This window comes from Sciurus carolinensis, chromosome 12, assembly GCF_902686445.1.
Source record: "Sciurus carolinensis chromosome 12, mSciCar1.2, whole genome shotgun sequence".
Classification (NCBI taxonomy): Eukaryota; Metazoa; Chordata; class Mammalia; order Rodentia; family Sciuridae; genus Sciurus; species Sciurus carolinensis.
Window position 1 is genome coordinate 67402741 of NC_062224.1, and position 22744 is coordinate 67425484.

Here is a 22744-nt window from a genome sequence, read left to right on the forward strand (position 1 = left end):
CTCAGTTGCCCAAGCTGTCCTTAAACTTGTAATACTCCTGTCTTAGTCTGCTGAATAGCTGGGGTTACAGCTATGGGCCACCATGCCTGGCTGGGGTTTGATTTTTTTAATGGATAGGAAAAAAAGAAAGAACCTTAAGATTTAATCTGATATTATTCCAGTGCCTAGTTTTCTTTAACAGTTTTTCTTATCCTTGTTCAAAAAATGAATTTTTCCCATTCCCCATAAAATTCAAGCAAAGTCGTGTGACCTCCTTGTGACTAAGTTAGTATAAAGATACTGTACTTGTGAAGATACATTCTTGTTTTCAGCTTCATCTTTTATAGAATTTTTTTTCCTTAAGGTGTATGAAAAAAAAATCTTGTTAAATATTTCTAAAGAAGTTAGTTTTAGGAGCTAATTTTTATATTGATCTAAACCACTACTGTGACTCCCAAAGTTTGTTCCTGTTTAGCTAGTCAAAAATAGTAAATGATGCATACCACTTTGACCTGTTATTGTTCATCTAGTAGAAATACCTCATGCCCATTGCCTCCTTCCCTAAGAATCAGAAGCGGTTGCATTATTAACTATTTAATTCTGTCAAAATAATGGATATGTAGACTAGACAATTACGTGAATGATAAGCTTAGGGCCCACTTCTCACAACCCGCTTCTCAGTGACAGTGAAGCAGGAGGACCACCTAATTTTATCAGACTGTTCCAGACCCACTTCTAACCGCTTGTATTGGAATACCACTACCACGACCACACATTCTGTCTGCCAGGCTCAAAAATAAGCTTAATAAGTCTTTACCCTGAAGTCTAAAACTTAACTCATTATTTCTTCCCACTTCTAGCCAAATTCTTTCTTTGTTGCCAACATTCATTCACATCCCCTAAACCAGACATCCGGAGGTTGTCATTGAACTTTCTTATTACATTCTGTCATGCCGTTTTATCTCCAAAGTATCTTTTCATCTGACTTCTTGGAGTCCTGATCATCTCAGTTGAAAGCCTCATTATGGAGGAACTGTTACTGTTGTGTTCACTCTTTATAGGTTTCTTTATCCTGTCTCTTCATTCCAATTGACATTCCATATTGTAGTCCCAGTCCTTTCTTAAAACCTAATATCTTATTATGTATTCTCTAACTTGACCTTTTTGTTTTGTTTTGTTTTGTTTTGAGTACAGGTGCACTCAACCACTAAGCCACAATCCTCAGCCCTATTTTGTATTTTATTTAGAGACAGTGTCTCATTGAGTTGCTTAGCACCTCACTTTTGCTGAGGCTGGCTTTGAACTCAAAATCCTCCTGCCTCAGCCTCCTGAGCTACTGGGATTACAGGCATGTGCCCCCACGCCCAGTTCTAACTTACATTTTTAAGTGACTCTTCACCCACTGGATAAGATTAACCCTTTATGACGATACATAACAAGGGGGTATGGCAGAGCGGGGAGAGAAGAATGAGGGAACTTTGAATGGTATAGAGGAAAATGGGGCAGGAGTGGGTAGGGGAAGGAAAGATACTAGAATGAAACAGTATTACTCTATATATATGTATGATTACATGACTGGTGTGAATCTACATTGTGTACAACCATAGAAATGAAAAGTTGTACCCCATTTGTGTACAATGAATCAAAATGCAGTTTGTAAAATTTTTTTTAATTTAAATTAAAAAAAATTGAACCCCTTTTTCTTAAATAAAACACATCAACTCTTCCAGCCTTATGATTTGTCACTTTCACATTTGTACTTTACCATTTAGTCTACAGAGCTTTAGAGTATGGGCCTTAAAAGTTGAACAGCCCAGATTCAAATTCTTATTCTATTCTATAAACAGGCAAGTTTCCTACCTTTCTAAAGCTTCATTTCCTTTGCTCTGTTATGAGGGAAGGGCAAGACCCATCTCCTAGACTGGTGAGGATTAGAAGAAATATTGTTTTTGGGTAGTTGTTAATATTGATTAGCACTAAATAAGTGGTAGCTTATGATGGGAATGAAATATGGTATAGTCACTTGGAAAATTGTTAGCAGTTCCTCAAAACGTTAAGCATAGAGTTATCATATAACCCAGGAATTTCACTGCTCTTTATATAACCAGGAGAAAGAAGAACATATCCACACAAAAACTCCATACATCTTCTTAACCACATTTTTCTTAGTAGTCAAAAAGTAGAAACAATGTTCATCAACTGTTGAATGATTAAACAAAATATAGTATATCTGTAAAATGGAATGTTATTCAGCAATAAAAATGATAGTACATTCTACAACATGGATAAACCCTGAAAATGAAATAAGCCAATTACAAGAGACTGGATTACATATAATTTTATTTATATGAAATGTCTAGAATAAACAAATATGTAGAAATAGGATATAATGGTTTCCAGAAATCTGTAGGAAAGGAAATGAGTGACTGCTAATGATTACGGGACTTCTTTTGGGGATGATAAATGTATTGTAAAATTGGTAGTGATAATTGTGCAACTCCTTGAATATATTAAGGCCAGTAAGTTGTACACATTTTAAAGATTAATTTGTGCTTAATTATATCTCAGTGAAGCTGTTAAAAAAGTTAGCTCTTGTTCTACCTGTTTGTTTTCAGTTCCCTTGGGCAAATTCTCTGTCATCTTTATATTTCCATCTAGCACACAGTGTCTTCTATACAGTGGATAGTTAATAGATGTGGAAATGTGAACAAATCTTTAGGAAGCAAGCTATTTGATGGGGGAGGTATTACTATGAAAAGTTCCTCAAGTTAAATAATAATATCAAGGCACATCTTTATAGCTATTTAAGTTCTTACACTAGAAAGCAATGACTTTTAGGGGTGGGAGTTAACTGAGTTGTTTATCTTTCATTCTAGGATACTCACCTGCTAAAACTGCTTAAAACATTAGAAGGACATGCTTATGGTGTTTCTTATATCGCTTGGAGTCCAGATGACAACTATCTTGTTGCCTGTGGCCCAGATGACTGCTCTGAGCTTTGGCTTTGGAATGTACAAGTGAGCGAGCTCCATCCTTTCTTTATTTAAGTACAGCATACTCCTCATAAACATATTCTTTAAAACTATTCTTGATTTATAGAACAGAGCCACTCAACCTAAATTACTATAATGTATCTCTTAACAAAGGATAGTTCTTCAAGTGAAACTCAGGTGTCTGATTTATAAATTTAAATATTATGCCAAATAGTAGTGTTTTTGGAAGAGTGAATCAGTAAGCATTTTCAGAACATTTTCCTTTTTGTCCTATGGAACATTACTTACTGTGGTGCTTCAGAAAAGATTTTATAGTTGTTTCATATTTTCACAGTTGTACACAAAACTTAATTTTCAAGTGTAAAATAGCAGCATTAAATAAAATTTTTCATTTTAATGACAGTAAATCTCATCTCCTTACCTACATTTAATATTCTGAGCTGTCTTAGCAAAGCTGGATGATATTTTCAGTATTTTTTAAATATTTTTAGTTGTAGATAGAAACAATACCTTTATTTTTATTTATTTATTTTTATGTGGTGCTCAGGATTGAATCCAGTGCCTCACATGTGCCAGGCAAGTGCTCTACCACTGAGCTACAATACCAGCCCAATACTTATTTTTATTAAGGGCTTTATTATTGTTTCTAAACGATAATCTTGAATTTTATCAAGGATCCCATTTTAGAAAAACTCAACATTAGATTTGCTCCATTACTTAGGTGTTTTAAAACGAATACCCACAGTAACGATTTTAAATTTTTTTTAAACTTTTTTATATAAACTGACTGGTGAGGTGATTTTTTTGTTTGTTTTACACCTCAGGAAAGGAATGGTCCAAAATATGGTTTGAGCCTAAAAGTATGACCTGGCTGGGCCTGGTGGCACATGCCTGTAATCCCAGCAACTCAGGAGGCTGAGGCAGGAAGATCCCAAGTTCCAGGCCAACTTCAGCAACTTAGGCTCTAAGCAACTTAGCAAAATTCTGTCAAATAAAAAACAAAATGTAAGGAGGTGTAACTCTGTGGTAAAACAACCATGGTTTCAATCCCCAGTACCAGAAAAGAAGAATAACTTGGTGGGACAGGATTTTTGAATCCAGGAAATTTTAATAAGGAGTGTGAAGATAAAACCACACAGATAAATAACAAAGATGGTATAAAGAAGAGAATGAATACTAAGGTGCATCTGCAGATGAAATGACATAATTCTAATTCTGTTGTTCTAATAGTAAGATTTCTTTATGCTCGGTCATTTCCTTGTTTGAACCCCAGCTTTTCTTTTTTTTTCTTTTTTTTTTTTTTTTTTTTTTTTTTTTTTTTTTTGCACTGCTGGGGATTGAACAGATCAATCTGAGCTATATCCCCAGCCCCCCAACTTTTTATTAAGAGAATTCTCAAATGTTGTTAAAAGTTGAAAAACTAATACAATGATGACCCCTATGCCCACCATCATAGATTTGATAGTTGTAACATTTTTGTTTTACATGTACATGTATGCATAAATACATTCAAATATGTCCGTATACAAAACATTTGAAATACAGATTTATTTTACCCCTAAATATTGTTGTGAAGTATGTAGCTCCTAAAAAATAACATTATCCTCCATAACTAAACACTATCATATCTAACATTATATAATTCTCTAATATTCATTTTATAATAAAAATCTCCAGTTATTCCCTAAATGTCTATCATATTTTTAGCAAGCTAGCAATTAATCAGTGATTTGTGATTGGGTTCGGGGAATTTGGCAAAGCATGGAATAAAATGGATGGTTTTCTCAGTAAAACAGCTATAAGTAACTCTGATCTAACAAAAATTCTTTTCCCATTAAAGTTTTTTTTCCTCTTCAAAGGGAGGAAGTACGTAGCTTTTTTTTTTCTTTTTTTCTTTTTTTTGGTACCAGGGATTGAACACTGAGCCACATCCCCAGCCCTTTTTGTATTTTATTTAGAGACAGGGTCTCACTGAGTTGCTTAGGGTCTTGCCAAGTTACTGAGGCTGACTGTGAACTCCTGATCTTCCTGTCTCAGGCTCTGGGACTACAGGCATGTACTACCACACCCAGCACAGTATGTAATTTTAATTCTATAATAGGGGTATCATTTATAGCAACTATATAATCGTCCTTTAAGTCAGTTTTGAATTCTGGACAAGCCATGTTCTAGCATAATTGTTTTACTGTGTACTACTTTTTACTTTTGTTCTAAAAGGAGGTGGTCTTTTCATCTGTTTCCAGATTATTCTTTTGTGTTTTTAGGTAGATTTCTAATAATCTGATAACCTTATAATACTTAACTGTTTTGAACTTAATTGAATAAAAAACCATTTCTGCCCTCAGAACTTGGTGTGTTAACGTATTTATGAATAGAAAATGCCAGGGATTTATCTATTGCATGCATATTTGTGTTTCTAAACTTTTAACTGTTTATATCAATTAACCGAAAAAGTTAAATAAGTGAGAACAGCTGAACAGTTGGGGGAAAGGACTTAAGATTGCTGAACTTTTTTCTCCCCCTTAGTGTAAGGAAGACATTTGGTTTTCTGTTTTGTGCCCTCTGCCTTTATTAGCTGGCCCCAGTTCCTAATCTTACCCTTTGTTTTCACTCTTTTATTTTTACTTTTGATTGCCCATTTCTCACAGGAAATTTATGCCCATGTACTTTTATTATACCAAGGGCAGCTATTATCTCTCAGATCCTGTTTCTAATCCCTGAGCAAAATGGAACCAAGACTAGATTAAATGGTATGTGAATACCTTCTAAGTTGAATAATTTAGAAAATGTAACAGGAGAATATCTGAGAATTATAACCACTAAATACGCTTGCTTAGTTTGAAACAAATGTAGTGTGGCTATCCTTAAAAGTATAGAGATTCCTCTTTATTTCTGCCACTTTCATTGGAATAAGGTTACATTATCAGAAAAATGATTTTAATTTCTCTCTTCCTATTTCCTTACTATATTGTAAGCATTTGACTCTGATATATAGCATAATTTAGACTACCCTTGGCCTAGATTAAGGGCATAGTTTTACTACCCACTAATCATGTTCCTAAGGAATTGCTAATTGCATTAACTATAGTTTGAGAATAAAATTTATAAAGAATTTTGAATGGAGAAGAATGGAAGCTCAGAAGGATTAGATATGTAGCTTTGGGCTTTTCATTATTTCAATTGGGAAGAAAAATACATGTTTTAGCTTATGTATGAATGTAATTGATTTAAGTTGAGAAATTAATTTATCTCATATCTACTCAAGTCCTTGATTGGTCTTCTGAGCGCTATGGTCTTTTTGTGGTAAGGCCAGTTAATTCATTTCTCTGATTAGGAATTCTTCCTTTTTTTTTTTTTTTTTAAACATTATTTCTCTTTTCTTTACATATTCTGTTTAGAGAGATATTTTGAAGGTCTTATCCATAGTTTTATTTCCTTGTAGACGGGAGAACTAAGGACAAAAATGAGCCAGTCTCATGAAGATAGTTTAACAAGTGTGGCTTGGAATCCAGATGGAAAACGCTTTGTGACTGGAGGTCAGCGTGGGCAGTTCTATCAGTGTGTGAGTATTCAGTGCCCCCTTCCCAGTGTCTGCTTATTTAAAAGCAAATTTAGGTTTGTTTAAATAAATACTTAACTAATTTTCTTTTATAAAATATACTATATGAAGACCTACTTTGCCATCCTCCTAAATAAGCACTGTCCAATAGAATTTACTGTTATTCGGGTCAGGTTTGTGGCTCAGTGGTAGAGTGCTTGCCTAGAACTCGTGAGGCACTGGGTTCAATCCTCAGCACCATAAAAATAAAAGAAGGGTATTGTGTCCACCTACAACTAAAAAATATGTATTTAAAAAAAATAATTTACTGTTATTGTTCTTCCATTCTTTTTTGTTGTTGAGTTTTGTTTATTCAGGACTGGGGAATGAACCCAAGGGTGCTTTACCACTGAGCTACATCCCCAGCCCTTTTCATTTTTCATTTTGAGACAGAGTCTCACTAAGTTGCTGAGAGTAACCTCAATCTTGCAATCCTCCTGCTTCAACTTCCTCAGTATCTGGGATTACAGGCGTGCATTACCATGCCAACTTTATACAAAGTGTAGACCTTAAGGTTAGCAAAATTTTTTTAAAAGTTTTGCTAAACATTTTTGTTCTTATAGCAAGTTTCTAATTTTTAGGAATAAAAGATGTAGGATTTAATTTCTTTTGAGCTTTTCAGCCCTTTGATATTTTGTAACAAAAATTTGCTGAATTTTGTGAGTAGACTACTATGTTAGTCAGTTTTCCATTGCTGGGACAAAATACCTGAAAAGAAAAACCTTAGAGGAGGAAAGAATTACTTGGCTCATGGTTTCAGAGGTTTTATTCTATAATAGGCTAACTCTGTGCTTTGGGTCTAAAGCAAGGCAGAACATTATGGTGGAGAAGTGCATGGCAGAGGAAAGCTTCTCATTTCTTGGCAGTCAGGAAGCAGAGAGAGATGGAGTAACAGGAGTCAGGGACATGATGTCTCCTTGGGCGTGCCTCTAAGACCCCTCTTCCTTCAACTAGGTTCCACCCACTACAGTTTCCACCGTCTCCTGGTAAACTAGCTATGAATTCCTATAAATTGAATTGATTCATTGAAAAGTCATAGCCCTCATGATCCAATCACTTCCAAAATCCCTACCTCTAAACATTGTTGCTTTTAGGTCTAAGCCTTCAACACATAAGCCTTTCAACATTACAAATCCAAACCATAACAATCTTAAACATTTGAAGAGTAAAAGTGGTGATAAGTACCAGATAAGAGTAGAAGTGGTGATAGGTACCATAGAACTTGTATTTGAGGTATCTTCTGATGAATAGCTGCCCTGTTTATCTTGAATTATTGTAATGATGAAAATAAGTAACAGATTAAAAGTTCTGTGACACAGTAGACTGATAGAATTACAGTGCCTTTACTGTTTTGTATAAATTGTTTCATATTATTGCCTTTCATGATTCCAATAGGTATTTCAGATTTATTTTTAAGACTCAAAGTAAACAAGATAATAAATCACGTAATGTACCTAAAGATCAATTATTATAGATATTTTTTATGTAGCCATGACAAGTTATTAAGGCAGCTTGATAGCTCAGTGGTAGAACACTTGCCCTGTGTGTGGAAGGCCCTGGGTTCAATCCCCAGCAACACACACACACACACACACACACACACACACACATTATACACACACATACACACACACAAATGGCTTTTGAAACTAATAGGATTTAGTATTATTTTATCTACATATGGCTGTAAGTCATTAGTTCTTAGTTCTCTAGGCACAAGATAACCATGTAAGTTTCTGCTGACTTTGCTACCCCATATAGTGTTGAAATCTTCAGGGTATAGGACTTCATAGTTCTCTAATCTGAAACAGGGGAATGATAATTCTTAGATCTTTGACTAGTCAGTGAGATAATATCTATAAGAGCTTTGACCTGTAAAATTCATTACAAATTGGTAAAGTTTTGGAAAATGTCATGAAAACAGGGAAGTGAAAGTGCCAAATTATATTGTTACATCATGTGCTTGTACAGATATGTAACAACAATTCCATCATTATATGCAACTATAATGCACCAATTTAAATAAGTGGGGAAATGTCATAAAAGATTCCTTAGTTCTATATAAAGCTATAAAATGTTTTAGTAATCTTTTTCCTTATTGCATCTTCTGGATATTATAAAACAAATTTCAATATAGTCATCACTCCGTATCTTGTCGGAGCTGGTTCACGGAACCCCTACAGATAGTAAACTCATTGGTTGCTCAGGCCCCTTATATAAAATGACCTGATATTTGCATTATAACCTACACAATACTCCTAAGTCTTCTTTAGATTACTTGTAATACCTAATACAACATAAATACTACCTAAATACCTGTACTATATTATTTAGGACTAATGATAAGGAAAAAAGTCTGTACATCTTTAGTACAGGCACAGTTTAGAGTTTGTTGGATTGGTTGTTTGTTTTCTTCAAATATTTTTAATCCTTGAGGTATAGAACCCATGGATAAGGAGGGCTCTGACCATAAAGTGAGTTTTAAAGGAATGTTTGAATTGTTTTCTAATAAAAGTAAGATTTTTTTTTTTCCTAAGATTTTTACATGGGACTTAGAGATTGTTACTTCACTTATTTTAATTGTATTTATTTATGCATGGTAGGTAATTGAAGGGAAGATACGTTTCCCATTCTCTTTTAGATATTATTATGTTGAAATTTGACTTATATTCCAATTCTCATGGTTGAAACACAGAACAAATTAGATTGAAGTCAACCTCTGGGGAAAAAAATCAAACCTATTTCAAAGAGATACTGTCAAGAGATTCTTTCGGTTCTTTACTTTCTGAGTGCTGTTCAGTCGTGGAATTAATAATGGTTTTCTTTTGCCCAGGATTTAGATGGTAATCTCCTTGACTCTTGGGAAGGGGTGAGAGTGCAATGCCTTTGGTGCTTGAGTGACGGGAAGACTGTTCTGGCATCAGATACACACCAGCGAATTCGGGGTTATAACTTCGAGGACCTTACAGATAGGAACATGTAACTATTTTTTTTTTCTATTAAGCAACAATTATCTGATATATTAAAATGTGTATGTGGTGGTAGGACCTTCTCAAAAGAACAATTTTTATTATTATGTTTTTTTGTTTGGATTTTCCTTTCATTGATAATTTGGATTGATGGTCTGGTGGTACTTAATCATTAACTCAGATTTTTAATTGAAGTATAGTATATAAGAGTGGTTGCAGATAAAATTGTCATATTTAAGCTAGAACATTTTATATTCTGATTATCTGAATGTCTTAATTTGTTGCTTCCAATTTATTTTCTGATTACAGAGTACAAGAAGATCATCCTATTATGTCTTTTACTATTTCAAAAAATGGCCGATTAGCTTTGTTAAATGTAGCAACTCAGGTATGTTATTAAAATTTTCAGGAAAAAATTTAGCTCAGTACAAATTTTAATTGATTTTTTTTATGTGAATGTTAACATATTTTATGTATGCTTAAATTTGAGTACATGTGTTTGATCCTTAAATGAGTAAAATCAACCATAAACTTACCAGAATGCTAGCATTCTGCATAAATAGAAAATGAAAACATTCCTCATGCAAAGTTCACTTTAAAAATTCCTTGTAATTGAGATAGAATAAATACCTGTATTCTCTTCTACCTGCAGGGAGTTCATTTATGGGACTTGCAAGACAGAGTTTTAGTAAGAAAGTATCAAGGTGTTACACAAGGGTTTTATACAATTCATTCATGTTTTGGAGGCCATAATGAAGACTTCATCGCTAGTGGCAGTGAAGGTAAATTGTTTGTGTCACTGTCAGTTTGCATATATTGATGAGTTTGAAGTTCTGTTAATTCTTTCTGAATTTATGAAGGTAGTCATATCTCCCAAGCAAATTTAAGATATTAAATTAAAAATTTTATGATTTATTTAATACACTATTAATTTTCTTCCCTCCCTCCACCCCCATTCTGGGCATCAAACAGCTCTTCCACATGGTAGGCAAGTGTTCTGCTGCTACATCCTCAGCCTTTTTTTTTTTGAGACAGGGTCTCGCTAAGTTGCTGAGGCTGGCCTTGAACTTGTTATCCTCCTGCCTCAGCCTCCCAAGTCACTGGGATTACAGGCATGCGCCACTGCACCTGGCCCCAGCCCTTTTTATTTTTTATTTTGAGATAACAGTCCCACTAAGTTGCCACGACTGACCTTGAACTTGCTATTCTCCTGTCTCCTGAGTTGCTGGGTTTACAAGTGTGCATCTGACTCCAAGCCTTCGTTATTGTCACAATTTAGTAGTACCTGTTCTGGCCATGAAGAAATTTTGGTGCATACATGAATCAAATCAAGATCTAGTTAAATCATTATATTTTCAAATGTTGGCTTGTTTTCATGAGACTGATAGTTTTCAAAGATTGATAATATCTAAAAAGTCCAGGTTAATTATGATGTCTTACCTATTAGTTGGGTAGAATTAATTGTCATTAGATATTCTGTATATCTTACGTGGCTATAGAGAATAATTTATAATTCTTGTGATTTCCAAAAGGCTGAAATTAACAGAATTGTCCTTACTATTCTTTGAATGAACTTGTTCTCCCTTGTAAGTGTCTGTATTCTAGGCAAACATGTGCCTAAATTCAATCTAATTTAAAATAGAATTATTTAAAATACGTAACCACAATTAAAATTGAATGTACTTTTAAAGTTGATAACATTATAACTAGTGGCAAATTATTGCAAATTTTCATTTAACATGTTTTTCTTTAGTACCCACCATAATATTCTAGGTAGTATAGCAGCAATTTATTTAATCACTTTTTAAAATACTCATTCAAGTTTTATGAGATAGACCAGTGAACTAGTTGATGTTGCAAAACACTTGGTTTTATTTCATTTATTGTTTAATATGTTCATTATCTCTATTTTTTTTTTTTTGGGGGGGGTGTTAGGGATCGAACCCAGGGCCTTAGTGCGTGCAAGGCAAGCACTCTAACGACTGAGCTATCTCCCCAGCCCTGTTATCTCTATTTTGACAACATAAAAACCTGATCTCAGTAGATAAAAGACACATGACTTATGGGTCTTTTTCTTTAATAATACATATTCTTTCTTATCTCTTTAATTATGTTATGGTCTTCTAGATTCTTCGTTGGTTTCAATTGACTTTTTCTATGGTCTTAATACATTAAGTCTTTACTTACATTTTAATTCCTCCTTTTTTAAGATCTTTTTCCCCCATGCTCCATTCAGTCCTGTATATGATGGTTTTTGTGTTTGGGATTTTTGTTTTGTTTTTGCCCTAATAATTATGCCTCAGAATACTCCATGCCTCTCCTGAAAACATGTAACCTAGGGGTGCTTAAAGATAAAATGCCTACTCCTCCCCCAACCCCTGCCAGTGGTACGGATTGAACCCAGAGAAGATGCTTTACCACTGAACATACATCCCCAGTCTTTTTTTATTTTTATTTTGAGAAATTTTATTTATGAAGGAAAAGCTAAAAGGTACTAATTGAAAAACTTATTAAAATGATTTTGTTTGTTAAATACTTTCCTTTAAAACAATTTATTTTCGTGGGGGAGTCAGTACTGGGTCTAAACCCAGGGACTCTTAACCACTGAGCTACATCCCCAACCCTTTTTATTTTTTTATTTTGAAATAGCATCTTGCTAAGTTGCTAAGACTGGCCTTGAACTTGTGATCCTCCTACCTTAATCTCCCAAGTTGGTGGGACTACAATCATGCACCACCATGCCTGGAAAAAATTTCCTGAAAGGAAATTAGGAAAAGGGGGGAGGGGGGAGATTAGCTGTGTTCCTCCTGAAATTAAAAAGCTCACAAAATAGAATGAAAATAGGCTTGAAAAGTATGAATTCATCTGAAATATTACTGTATTTGGAAGAAAGTCTTTTTGTGAACATATTTGCAAGAAAAATATTTGTTGGAGACAGGAAAAATAGGATTTCAAGTGGTTAAGGTCAGAATGACAGGCTTTTTGATTAAGTTCTGCTTGCTCTATCAGTCTTAGAAATCCACTTCTTATGCAAAGGTTAAAAAAAAAAAGTGTAGTTTTTTCTATATATTGCCAGTACAGTGAAAAAGCTTGAGTATTGATGCAACTTTTGGGGGAAAGGTTTTACTCGTCACTCTGTTTTTACTGACTTATATATTTGGAGATTTGGTAGGTCTTTAAAATATATTCCTGGCAAATAAATGACTAATGGATTACTGTGGTCATCTTGGGAGATATAATATATTCACTATTTCCTGTTGGTGTTCAAAGCATTTTTAGAATCTTTTGAATCACTCGAGTAGTGAGAAAGAAAACCAGTTTCTTTACTTCACAGTTCTCATTTTTAGTCCTAACCAGAATGTAATGATATTATTCTTAAGGCTTAGGTTTTAGTTGGTCTTAAAAATGCTTGATATTACTAGGGATATCATTCATTTGTGCTTGGTGTGGTGACACACCCCTGTAATGCCAGCAACTTGAAAGGCTGAGGCAAGAGAATCACAGTTTAAGGCCAGCCTGAGTAACTTAGAGAGAAAAAGGTCAAATACTATGCTGACTTCTTGTCTTATGTCTAAAGTTTGAAACCAGGACACATTCTCGATAAAAGTTTTCTCTGTCAGCACATTGAGAGTTTCCACATTGACCACATATTTGACCAATAGATTGTCTGATTAAAACACCTTTCTCTTTTACCTTGGGATTCTGTTTCTATTTAGAACCATCACCTAAAACTTAATCTCTTCACAGTAATATAAGGTGTTCATTCTGTTCAGAAAACTTTTTCATATATAATTATTCAATCCTCATAACAACAAGAGGAGGTAAGTATCCTCATTTACAGATGAAGAGTTGCAAAGAGTGAGTAACTTGCCCAGAGTTACACAGCTAGTCATTGATGGAGGAAGGATATGAAAGTCTTGGATAGTCTTGATTCCAGAGCCCTGTCACTCTACACAGTTGGGTTGTTTTTGTGTGTGTTTCAAGAATAGGTTATCACAGAGAAACAAAGCTTTGTTTATGGTCACTTCGTGAGATTATAGTTTTCCACAAATGGTACAGATAGGAGATATTGTCTGAACTTGTTAATAAGCTTTTGAGCAGGGCTGCCTGGATTTGAATCTAAACTTCACCGTTTACTAGCTGTTAACCAATGATCAGGTCACTTAACCTCTCAGTGAGTGCTTTGATCATTATCCATAAATGCATAGGGGATAAGCATAGTACCCAAGTCATGGTATAATAATGAACATTAAATATTTTATTTTTATATAGATATGTGCATATATATATATGTATGTATGTATTTGGTCCTAGGTATTTTGTAAGCACTAAGGAATAGCTGTAATATTATATTCTATTGTTGCTATTTTTGTTTCTGGATACATTGATTGTGTGTTTTTTTTTTTTTTTTGGTCATCTCACATTTCCATAGAATTTGTAATCTCTCTCCAGGACTTATGTTCAAAGACCTTGATTGTAATTATTCATTAATCATATATTCACAGAATATTGCAGATAGTTTTGTTTTTGTAACTTAATGGGAACCAGTCACTATAGGGAAAAATGTGTATTTTTTTAACATGGCTTTTCATATGATTTGTTAAACTATTCATGTTTTATTTTTTCTCCCTTTTAAATTTTAGCAATGAAGAGTCATGTTTTATGTGTAGTGAATTAATAAATTTAACAGTGATGTTAATGTTAAGCATCTCCCTAACTTTTCCTCTGAATTACTGTACATTCAGATCACAAGGTTTACATCTGGCACAAACGTAGTGAACTGCCAATTGCGGAGCTCACAGGGCACACGCGTACAGTAAACTGTGTGAGCTGGAACCCACAGATTCCATCCATGATGGCCAGCGCCTCAGATGATGGCACTGTTAGAATATGGGGACCGGCACCTTTTATAGACCACCAGAATATTGAAGGTAATAATTGTGCAGTATTCCTGTGTTTTCTCCAAATGAAACATTTTCCTGCTTACTCTGAAGATGCAGCACTTTGAAGCAGTAATTTATTTAAAGTGTCAACTATGTTTTAATTTCTCTCTCCATGCACAAGACCCCAGGTTTATTTCCCAGTACTTCAAAAAAGAAAAATGAAAAGGGAAAAAAAAACCAAGTTTTTCTCTTTTATTATACCCTATCTCACTCAATAGAAGTCGTTTAAGAAGTCTTAAGATTCAGTGGTGTCTGTTGTCTTAGCGGGGACACTGGGAAGAGAATAAAGTGGATTATGCAGCCTCTTATTCAGTTATCTAATCAGTATTGTCACTAAAAATCTTATTGAAAATCTGACTTTATTATGCTGCCTAAATATAATATTACAGGAAGCATTTTATACACTTGAGAACTAGCCAGTATACAAAATTTGAAAAACTTCACATGGTTTAAATGATCTTTTTTTAAAATATATTTTTAGTTATAGATGAACACAATACCTTTATTTTACTTATTTATTTTTATGTGGCACTGAGGATAGAACCCAGTGCCTCACACGTGCTAGGGAAGCACTCTACCGCTGAGCCACAACCCCAGCCCTGGTTTAAATGATCTTGATTGTGGATTTTACTAGTAAAAAATAAATGTAGGTTAACACCACATAGCATAGGAAAAGAGAAAGGAACTAAAATTCAGCAGGCACCTATGTACCAAAAGGCATGCTAAACCCTTTATTATATACACTATCTTGCAAAAAAATCTTCATAGCCATAATGGAGAATTTTTGTCCTCCTTTTTATAAGTAAGGAAACTGAAGCATAGCAGGCTAATTTACTTACTGAGTGCTTCCAGGTCTTCAGATCCAAGTCTGAAAAAGTTTTTACTCACCACTTTGAGATACTTGGAGATGAAAGCTCACAGTATAAAACAAACAGTTAAGAACAAAAGCTTAGTTGAAAATAATATTAGTACTAGAGAAAAGAGGTAATGAGAAACTTTATGTAAATGACATTTTTTTTTTCCAAATGTAACAAGTAAAATGTTTAATTTACTTGGATGTAATTTACCTAAAAACAGATGAATAGGACTTTTGGGGTCAATATGTCCAAATGTTATATAAGAAAGATGATTGGCTACTCTCAATTAAGTGATTCCTAGTGGAGGAGGATTATCAAGGTAGTTCTTATGGTTTGAAAAAGTATATTCTTTTCCTTTCTTTTGTTCTTGTGGTACAAACTGCAGAAGACTTGGCCACATTTACAGACAGATGATGGTATGAAGATGTGCAGTCAGATGAGAGTAAAAAAGCATAAAGAGTGCAGATCATAAAATTTGAGAGGTGGATACAGTGGCATACACCTGAAATCTCGGTGACTCAGGAAGTGAGTCAGGAAGATCACAAGTTCAAGGCCAGCCTGGACACTTAGTGAGACCTGTCTTAAAATAAAAAGAAAAGGGTTGGGAATGTAGCACTGGATTCAATTTCCAGTACCATCAAAAGGGGAGAAAAAAGATGGAGAACTGCTGTTGAGTTGCTCAGAACCTTGAAGGGCCTTTTTTTATTTGTAGGTCACTGTGTAATAGAATAACAATCCTCTGGAAAATCAACCAAGATCAGAAGTCCTTACCTTCTTTTGTTGTCCTATTTAAGGATTTCAAGGCCTGCTTTCTAAGATACTGTCTTTATAGATTTATATCTGTGATTATCTGGCTTTTGTAGTTTTACTAGTCATTCAGAAGCTATTTCTTCAAGTAAGCAGATTTTGATTTGAAGAAGTAGAAAAATATTTAACTGTGTAGTAGTAGCAGATTTACCCCATATAAGGATGTTTATGCCTTCACTCCAGTAGAATAAGAATTGCATTTCTGTTTAGTAAATCTGATTAATTTGAATACTCACTCTGGTGGGTGAGCCAAATTTTGGCTTAGTTGTAATGTCTGGGCCCAATTCAGCACTTTCTAGCATGGCTCTAAAAAAGATGTTTGTTGTCATCTGAAGTGAAAAAACTTCTCTTTAATCAGGTATTTGGGAATTTGTTTTGTTATGTTTTGTTTTGTTTTTGTGTTGCTGGGGATTAAACCCAGGGCGTTGTGCATGCAAGGCATACTCTCTTCCAACTGAGCTATATCCCCAGCCCTTGTTTTGCTTTTTAATTGTGCTGGGGATTGAACGTGGGGCTTTGAGTGTGATAAGCAAAAAATGGGCTACCACTGAGCTACTCCCCCAGCTCTATAACCAGATATTTGGTTACATGCCTTTTTTGCTGGTGTCCTGCAGTCTTTTCCTCCCACCTTGAAAACATTTTTTACTTATTAAAGTAATACCTGTTTGAAATAGAAATTTTGAAAAATACAGATGAGGCTAAAGAAAATGATATTCAGAAACGAGGGTAAGATATAAGTATTATGTCACTTGACAACTCTATTCCAAAAGATAATTTCTTGATCTTTTATAACAGTTACAAGACTTTGGTTTGTTTTATTTTGGCTTTGTTGTGTGTTTTGAGGAATGTTTAAATAAAATAGGATATAAAGTACTCATACATGCTGTCCAACATGAACAAACCTTGAAAACAATAAAGTGAAAGATGCCAGACACAAAAGACCACATACCATGATTCTGTTATATGAAATGGTCTAAAATAGGCATATCCATACACAAAAAGATTTGTTTCTTAGGGATGAAACTGGAGATGTGTCTGTGGCTGCTGATGGTTGATGAAAATGTTCTAAAATTGATTGTCGATGGATACACGATCCTGTGAATATACTAAAAACTATTTAATTGTATACTTTAAATGGGTGCATTGTACAGTATGTGAATTAAATCTGAATAAAGCTAGTGTACACACACAACCCAAAAAATGGATTAGGGTGATGACTGTAAAACTTTCAAAATTAACAACCAAAAGGAGAATTAAGTACATTGTCGTAATGCACATTCCTGCCTTGGGCCACTGGATTTTACTTTTCTATTATAAACCGTCATAAAGATTTTCTTATTTTAAGTAACTACTTCAAGGTAAATTTTTTAAAGTGTGAAATTCCAACAGAATTCACTTGACTTTCTCCAGTATTCAAAATAATTATTAGTTTACACTGTAAATGTATAGCCTAAGAAATGACTTACACATGTTGTTTTAATGATCATGGTAATTAAAGTATCAGGAATTTTATATTGTTACTATATTATGCACTGTCATTATGCTGATTTTGAAACTTTTCTAACCAGTAATTTTTTTCTCTCCCTCCCTTCTTCCTCTTTCCCCCTTGTACATTTCATCTTCTCTTCATTCAGAGGAATGCAGTAGCATGGATAGTTGATGGCGAATTTGGAGCAGACGACTTCTGTTTAACTTAAAATTAGTCGTATTTTAATGGCTTGGGATTTGGTGCAAACAAACATGATTGATAGCTGGACAGACATGCTCGTCATGAAAAAAAGAACCATTTCTGAAGCCCGATTGGGGCCAAACATTTACACCTTGCTTCATAGTAACCAGTTGAGATGAAGCACGTCGTTAGAACGTTGTTGGACACCATGTTGAATTATCCCCCCATCGGTTGTGAAGAACTGTGCTACATTCAGGCTTACCCATTGAACTCAGTATATATATTTTTTTCCCTCCTGCCTTTTGTTTGGCAGGATACCATTCTTGTTGCTCTTCTGTGTAATGAAGTTTAAATGCTTGTTTGGAAAACTTTATTTAACAGTTTAGAAGGCTTGATAGAAAGAGTGCATTAGTCTGAAGAGTATACATTGGATAGGAAAGAATTTCCTTCTTTTGTTTCTCCAAATCTTTCCGCCTTATTTAGCTTGAGATCTTTGCAGCTTGGTTCATGGATTCTAGCCTTGCCCGTTGCGCAGTATATACTGATCCAGATGATAAACCAGTGAACTATGTCAAAAGCACTCTCAATATTACATTTGACAAAAAGTTTTGTACTTTTCACATAGCTTGTTGCCCCGTAAAAGGGTTAACAGCACAATTTTTTAAAAATAAATTAAGAAGTATTTATAGGATTAAAGTGACTTCATTTGTATACATTTGGAATCTAAACCAGCTTAAAAACAGTTTCCTCTATGACTTAGATACGCAGTATAACTGATGCTCTTCTGGAATTACCACATGAGACATTGTCAGAAACAGTGCTTGGAAGGACATTACACAGGAAATTCAGAGTAATACTTTGAAGTCCCCCACCCCATGCACACTTTTGCTTTATTCCTGAAGGAACATCAGTACCTGACATTGAAGAAATTCAAGATTCAAAAAGAACTTTAAATATACCAACATGAGAGATCAGTAGTCAGTCTAGGTTTTCAACAAAACTATTCCAAGTTGTTTTCAACTTTGGAAGATACTTTGATGTGATCTAGCACGAGAGTAAAAATCAGTAGATGTAAACCACTTTGGAAGTTTATAGTATAATTGAGACCATTAGGAGAATTCAGCAAGTTACAAACATAAACTGGGATTAAAACCTCGTAGTCATTTCTCTTAATTGCCCTTGATATTTTGACATATAGGGAGACATAAATTTAAAAGAATATTCCTTCAGTTTTTCAGATATCGCCATACTGAACCTCATTCTAAACTGGTGCTGTGGATAGTCTTTCCCTCTTCCCTCCCCTTTTAGTTTAAGGAAAGGTTTCCTTCATGGAAAAGGACTTTTAATTTTTTGAGACTTTCACATTTAAAATAAGCCAAAAGCCTGATGTTCACATTGTGTTTTACACTTCATAACAGCTGAATACAACAAGGTTAGTCTCCCTTCAAACCTCCCTGTTTTCCATTAGAGGATAAATAGGGTGACCACAGCTGTTATGTTGGGAAGAGGAGTGGGGATAGCCCCAAAGTAAGATTCTGGTGAAGAAAAAAATCTCGTACTAAGTTCCCCTTTAGGCCTAGCCAAGTCTATAATATATTATGACCATGACTATATTCCTTCAGGACCCACAAAGAAGAGAAAGGCTTGGATTCAAGAATTCTTTCATTGTGGGGTGGCAGGGAGGGGATGACAGCAGGGAGAAAGGGGAAAGTCAGGGAAGGGGAGAAGAAAGAAACACATTTGGCCTTAAAAATAGCATGCATTCTCCCAAAAGCCCATAGTAAGAGAAAATGAGAGATCGTGGTCAGCAGATTATTTTATCAAATTGGTATGTAAAAGATTTCTTTAAGCTCCATTTTGCAGAGACCACCACTTAGGAAAAAGAATCCCTGTTTTGATACTTCTAAGTTAAAATAACTATATGCTACAGTTTATCTGGTACTTCATTTTTCTTGACTAAAATTAATTTTTACTTTAAGCTTGAATAAAACTCTTCATTGGTAACTGTATATAATTAAGTGGCAACTTCTCTTTACCTCAGTACAGTTAAAATCATATTTTAAGTGATTCATGTATACCCTGAAGCCGTTAATACACCCCAGTCTCTACAGTAACATTACTAACAAAATGTGGGCATAGAAACTCCACAGCTGTTTACAAATTTGGTTACAGTGTGCTGTGGTACATCTGTAACATTTGCTGAGATTTGTCCCCATTCAGGGGCAATTTAGCACTCAGATTCTACTACTGCACCCAGCCACCCCAGATCTGAGTTTTCAGAGTGCTTCTGAAGTGCAGTTCAACACTTTAAAAAAGTGGAGTGAAGTGAGGCACATTTCACAAGAACATAACTCCTATTAAAACGGAGTAAAAACTATGCAAAGGTTTCTATAGCAGCTAGGTGAGTTTGTTTTCCAGGTCTGTCATAACTGGCAGCTTCCTATACATACTGGTACTTTGCTGTGCCAATTTGCTGTAAACGTCTGTTTCATACATTTGCCATGCAGTGACTGCTTAAAAAGGTGATAAAAACGGTGAAGAAACCTAGGATTTTATGGTTTTAGAACCTGATGGCAGGATTTTCTAATCTATAGCTATTAGCTGAAAACTTCTGATAATACTATAGACTCTATAGTAGGCTTAAGAATGAGAATACTGTCAAGCCAGCCGCAAGATAAAACAAATTGAAAAGTACCAATACTTTTTGCACGTAGATCAAAATAGAGTGGAGAATTTTATTTTAACTCCTAAAACCAGGTTAGTAGGCTTATTTCCATGTGCTTAAAAATGTTTTTGTTGTTATACCTTGATTAAGGGCTAGAGCAAGAATGAAATTAAATGTCTTTTTCCTCCAAATAAGTGGTTATTAATGGTAAAATGTTGGGTTTGGGAGTTACTGAGATTGGTGTGGGTGGTGATAAGGAATTAGAGTGGGAGTTAGTTGGGAAGGATGACAGCTTCAGTTTGAGTTTATGTATTAGTATTCATGCCAACTACATTTCTGTTGCTCTTATTGGCCAGATAAATGTGTTATATTACTCCAGGTAAGTAGTTGAAGCAGAGGAAATTTTATTTGCAAATGTTCCCACAAATTGGCCCATTTTATTGGGTGGGAGAACAAAAAGGGATCCCCTAACTTTAAGTAAGTAAAATAACCTGCTAGTTGAGAGGGAAAAAGAAACCAATTTTGTCAATATTTTCTTAATCTGAAAAAACACAAGTAGTAATATGATGAGTTTTATTATTAGGAGTGTTCTGCCTCTAGAGTGGCATTCCATGACATTAATAGAAAATCCTTCTTTCCCACCCCTCCCCATCTTGAAATTTTCTTTTTTAGGATGTTGGTTCCTGCAAACAAGAACTGACCCTATCACCTCTGCCTCACAGTGGGTAACTATATCATACATCTCTTGAAAGGGAAAATATCCATGTCAGTTTCTTTCACAGCAGAAGAATGGCTGCTTTTGAATGGGGAGGAAAGAAGACATTTTTCTTAATATCCTTTTTGTCCCATCTCTAAAATGTATAAATATTTGATTTAGTTTTAATTTTTCATTTAGACTTCAGCAACTCTCCTTTTGAATTGCTGCCTAAAACCTTACTTTCATTTCAGAAACCATATCTAATTTAATATAAACTGCTAACTTTAAAAGAAGAGGTAAATTTGCATTTACACTTAGACACTTTCTAAAAACAGGGTGAACTTAATTGAAATTTTTCAGTGTTGTTAAGCTATTGTTATAGTAGCTGCCCTATAGTTGCAAAAGCAAAAACTATAAAAACCCATCCCCCTATCTACTTAATCCAGATAACCTGGATTTAATAAAGCTAATAGTATAAAAAATGTGTGTGTATGTGTGTGTGGTATGTATGTGTGGGGGAGAGAGTACTTAATTCATAAAAAGTTCTGGAAACAGCCGTTCTAGGTTCTTGTCGATTTTACTAAAAAAGTCTCGTGCACATGTGAAGTGCCCTCTCTGAGTTTAAGGTTTGGTTAATACTGGTATATTTTTATAAAATTGAAATTGTGTCCCCATCTTTAACTTAAACATTTTCATTATCAGGGTCAATGTGCTAGAACTGAATCGTAACATTTTTAGGCACAGATGGAAAGAAATGTTTTTGGCTCCTTGAAAATGTGTGTGTGTGGCGAGGGGAATAGATCCACAAAAGCATGTATGTACTTACAAACCAAGCTGTAGAGATCAAGAGAAGAACTTAAGTGTTGATCTCAAGATTTCTAAATTGTCAAGATTTACATGGCATTGTGGTGGAACTAGTTAACACTTAGAGCTTTTGGTATGTAATAACTATTTGCTATGGACTGATAAAATGTTTCAGAGGATTGTGTTCTTAAATTTTGGGGGGTTTTTTGTTTTTGTTTTTTTAACTGCCTCTCAGATTATATTTAGTAGTTTCAATTTCTTCACTTTATTATTTCATTAAAGTATAAAAACTTCAGGTCTCTGATATTTATTTTCACTTGTTCTACTAATTATTTACAAAACACCCTTTTGTTGACTTTTATTTTATAAATGTGTGGTATATTAAATGTCTTCAAATTTTTTGTTCCATTGAAACTACATTAACTTTGATTTGCCTTACTGGGATTTTTTTTTTTTTTTTAAATACACTTTTTTCATGTCGGTGCACAGCACTTAACCAGTCATTTGTATTCCTTTCTTTCAATCTAATAAACAGAATGAGTAACTAATTATTGGTGTATTACCTCTCCTAATATCCATTAATCTGAGTGTTCAAATAGTATTATGTTTACCTAAAATAACTGGTTTGCTGAACTTGACTTCCATGTATTTACCTAGGGTTTGTGAATGAATTCCAAGAAGCAGTGCTCAGCCTGATGGGGTGTTTTTGTTTTTGGAACTGGGGATTGAACCCAGGGGCAATTTACCACTGAATCACATACGT

At 34.4% G+C, this 22744-nt stretch overlaps 1 protein-coding gene across 2 annotated transcripts in view; it reads left to right on the plus strand.

The window, feature by feature from the left end:
• The window catches only part of Wdr26 (WD repeat domain 26), a 45632-nt gene extending 23356 nt beyond the window's left edge, over positions 1-22276 (plus strand). For both annotated transcript variants that reach the window (XM_047521741.1, XM_047521740.1), the window contains exons 8-14: positions 2856-2996; positions 6415-6534; positions 9404-9549; positions 9849-9927; positions 10192-10321; positions 14285-14470; positions 17781-22276. In XM_047521741.1, the coding sequence (XP_047377697.1) occupies positions 2856-2996; positions 6415-6534; positions 9404-9549; positions 9849-9927; positions 10192-10321; positions 14285-14470; positions 17781-17806 (828 nt within the window). In that variant the 3' untranslated portion in view covers positions 17807-22276. The remainder of the gene's footprint in view (positions 1-2855; positions 2997-6414; positions 6535-9403; positions 9550-9848; positions 9928-10191; positions 10322-14284; positions 14471-17780) is intronic.
• Positions 22277-22744: the final 468 nt, after the last annotated feature.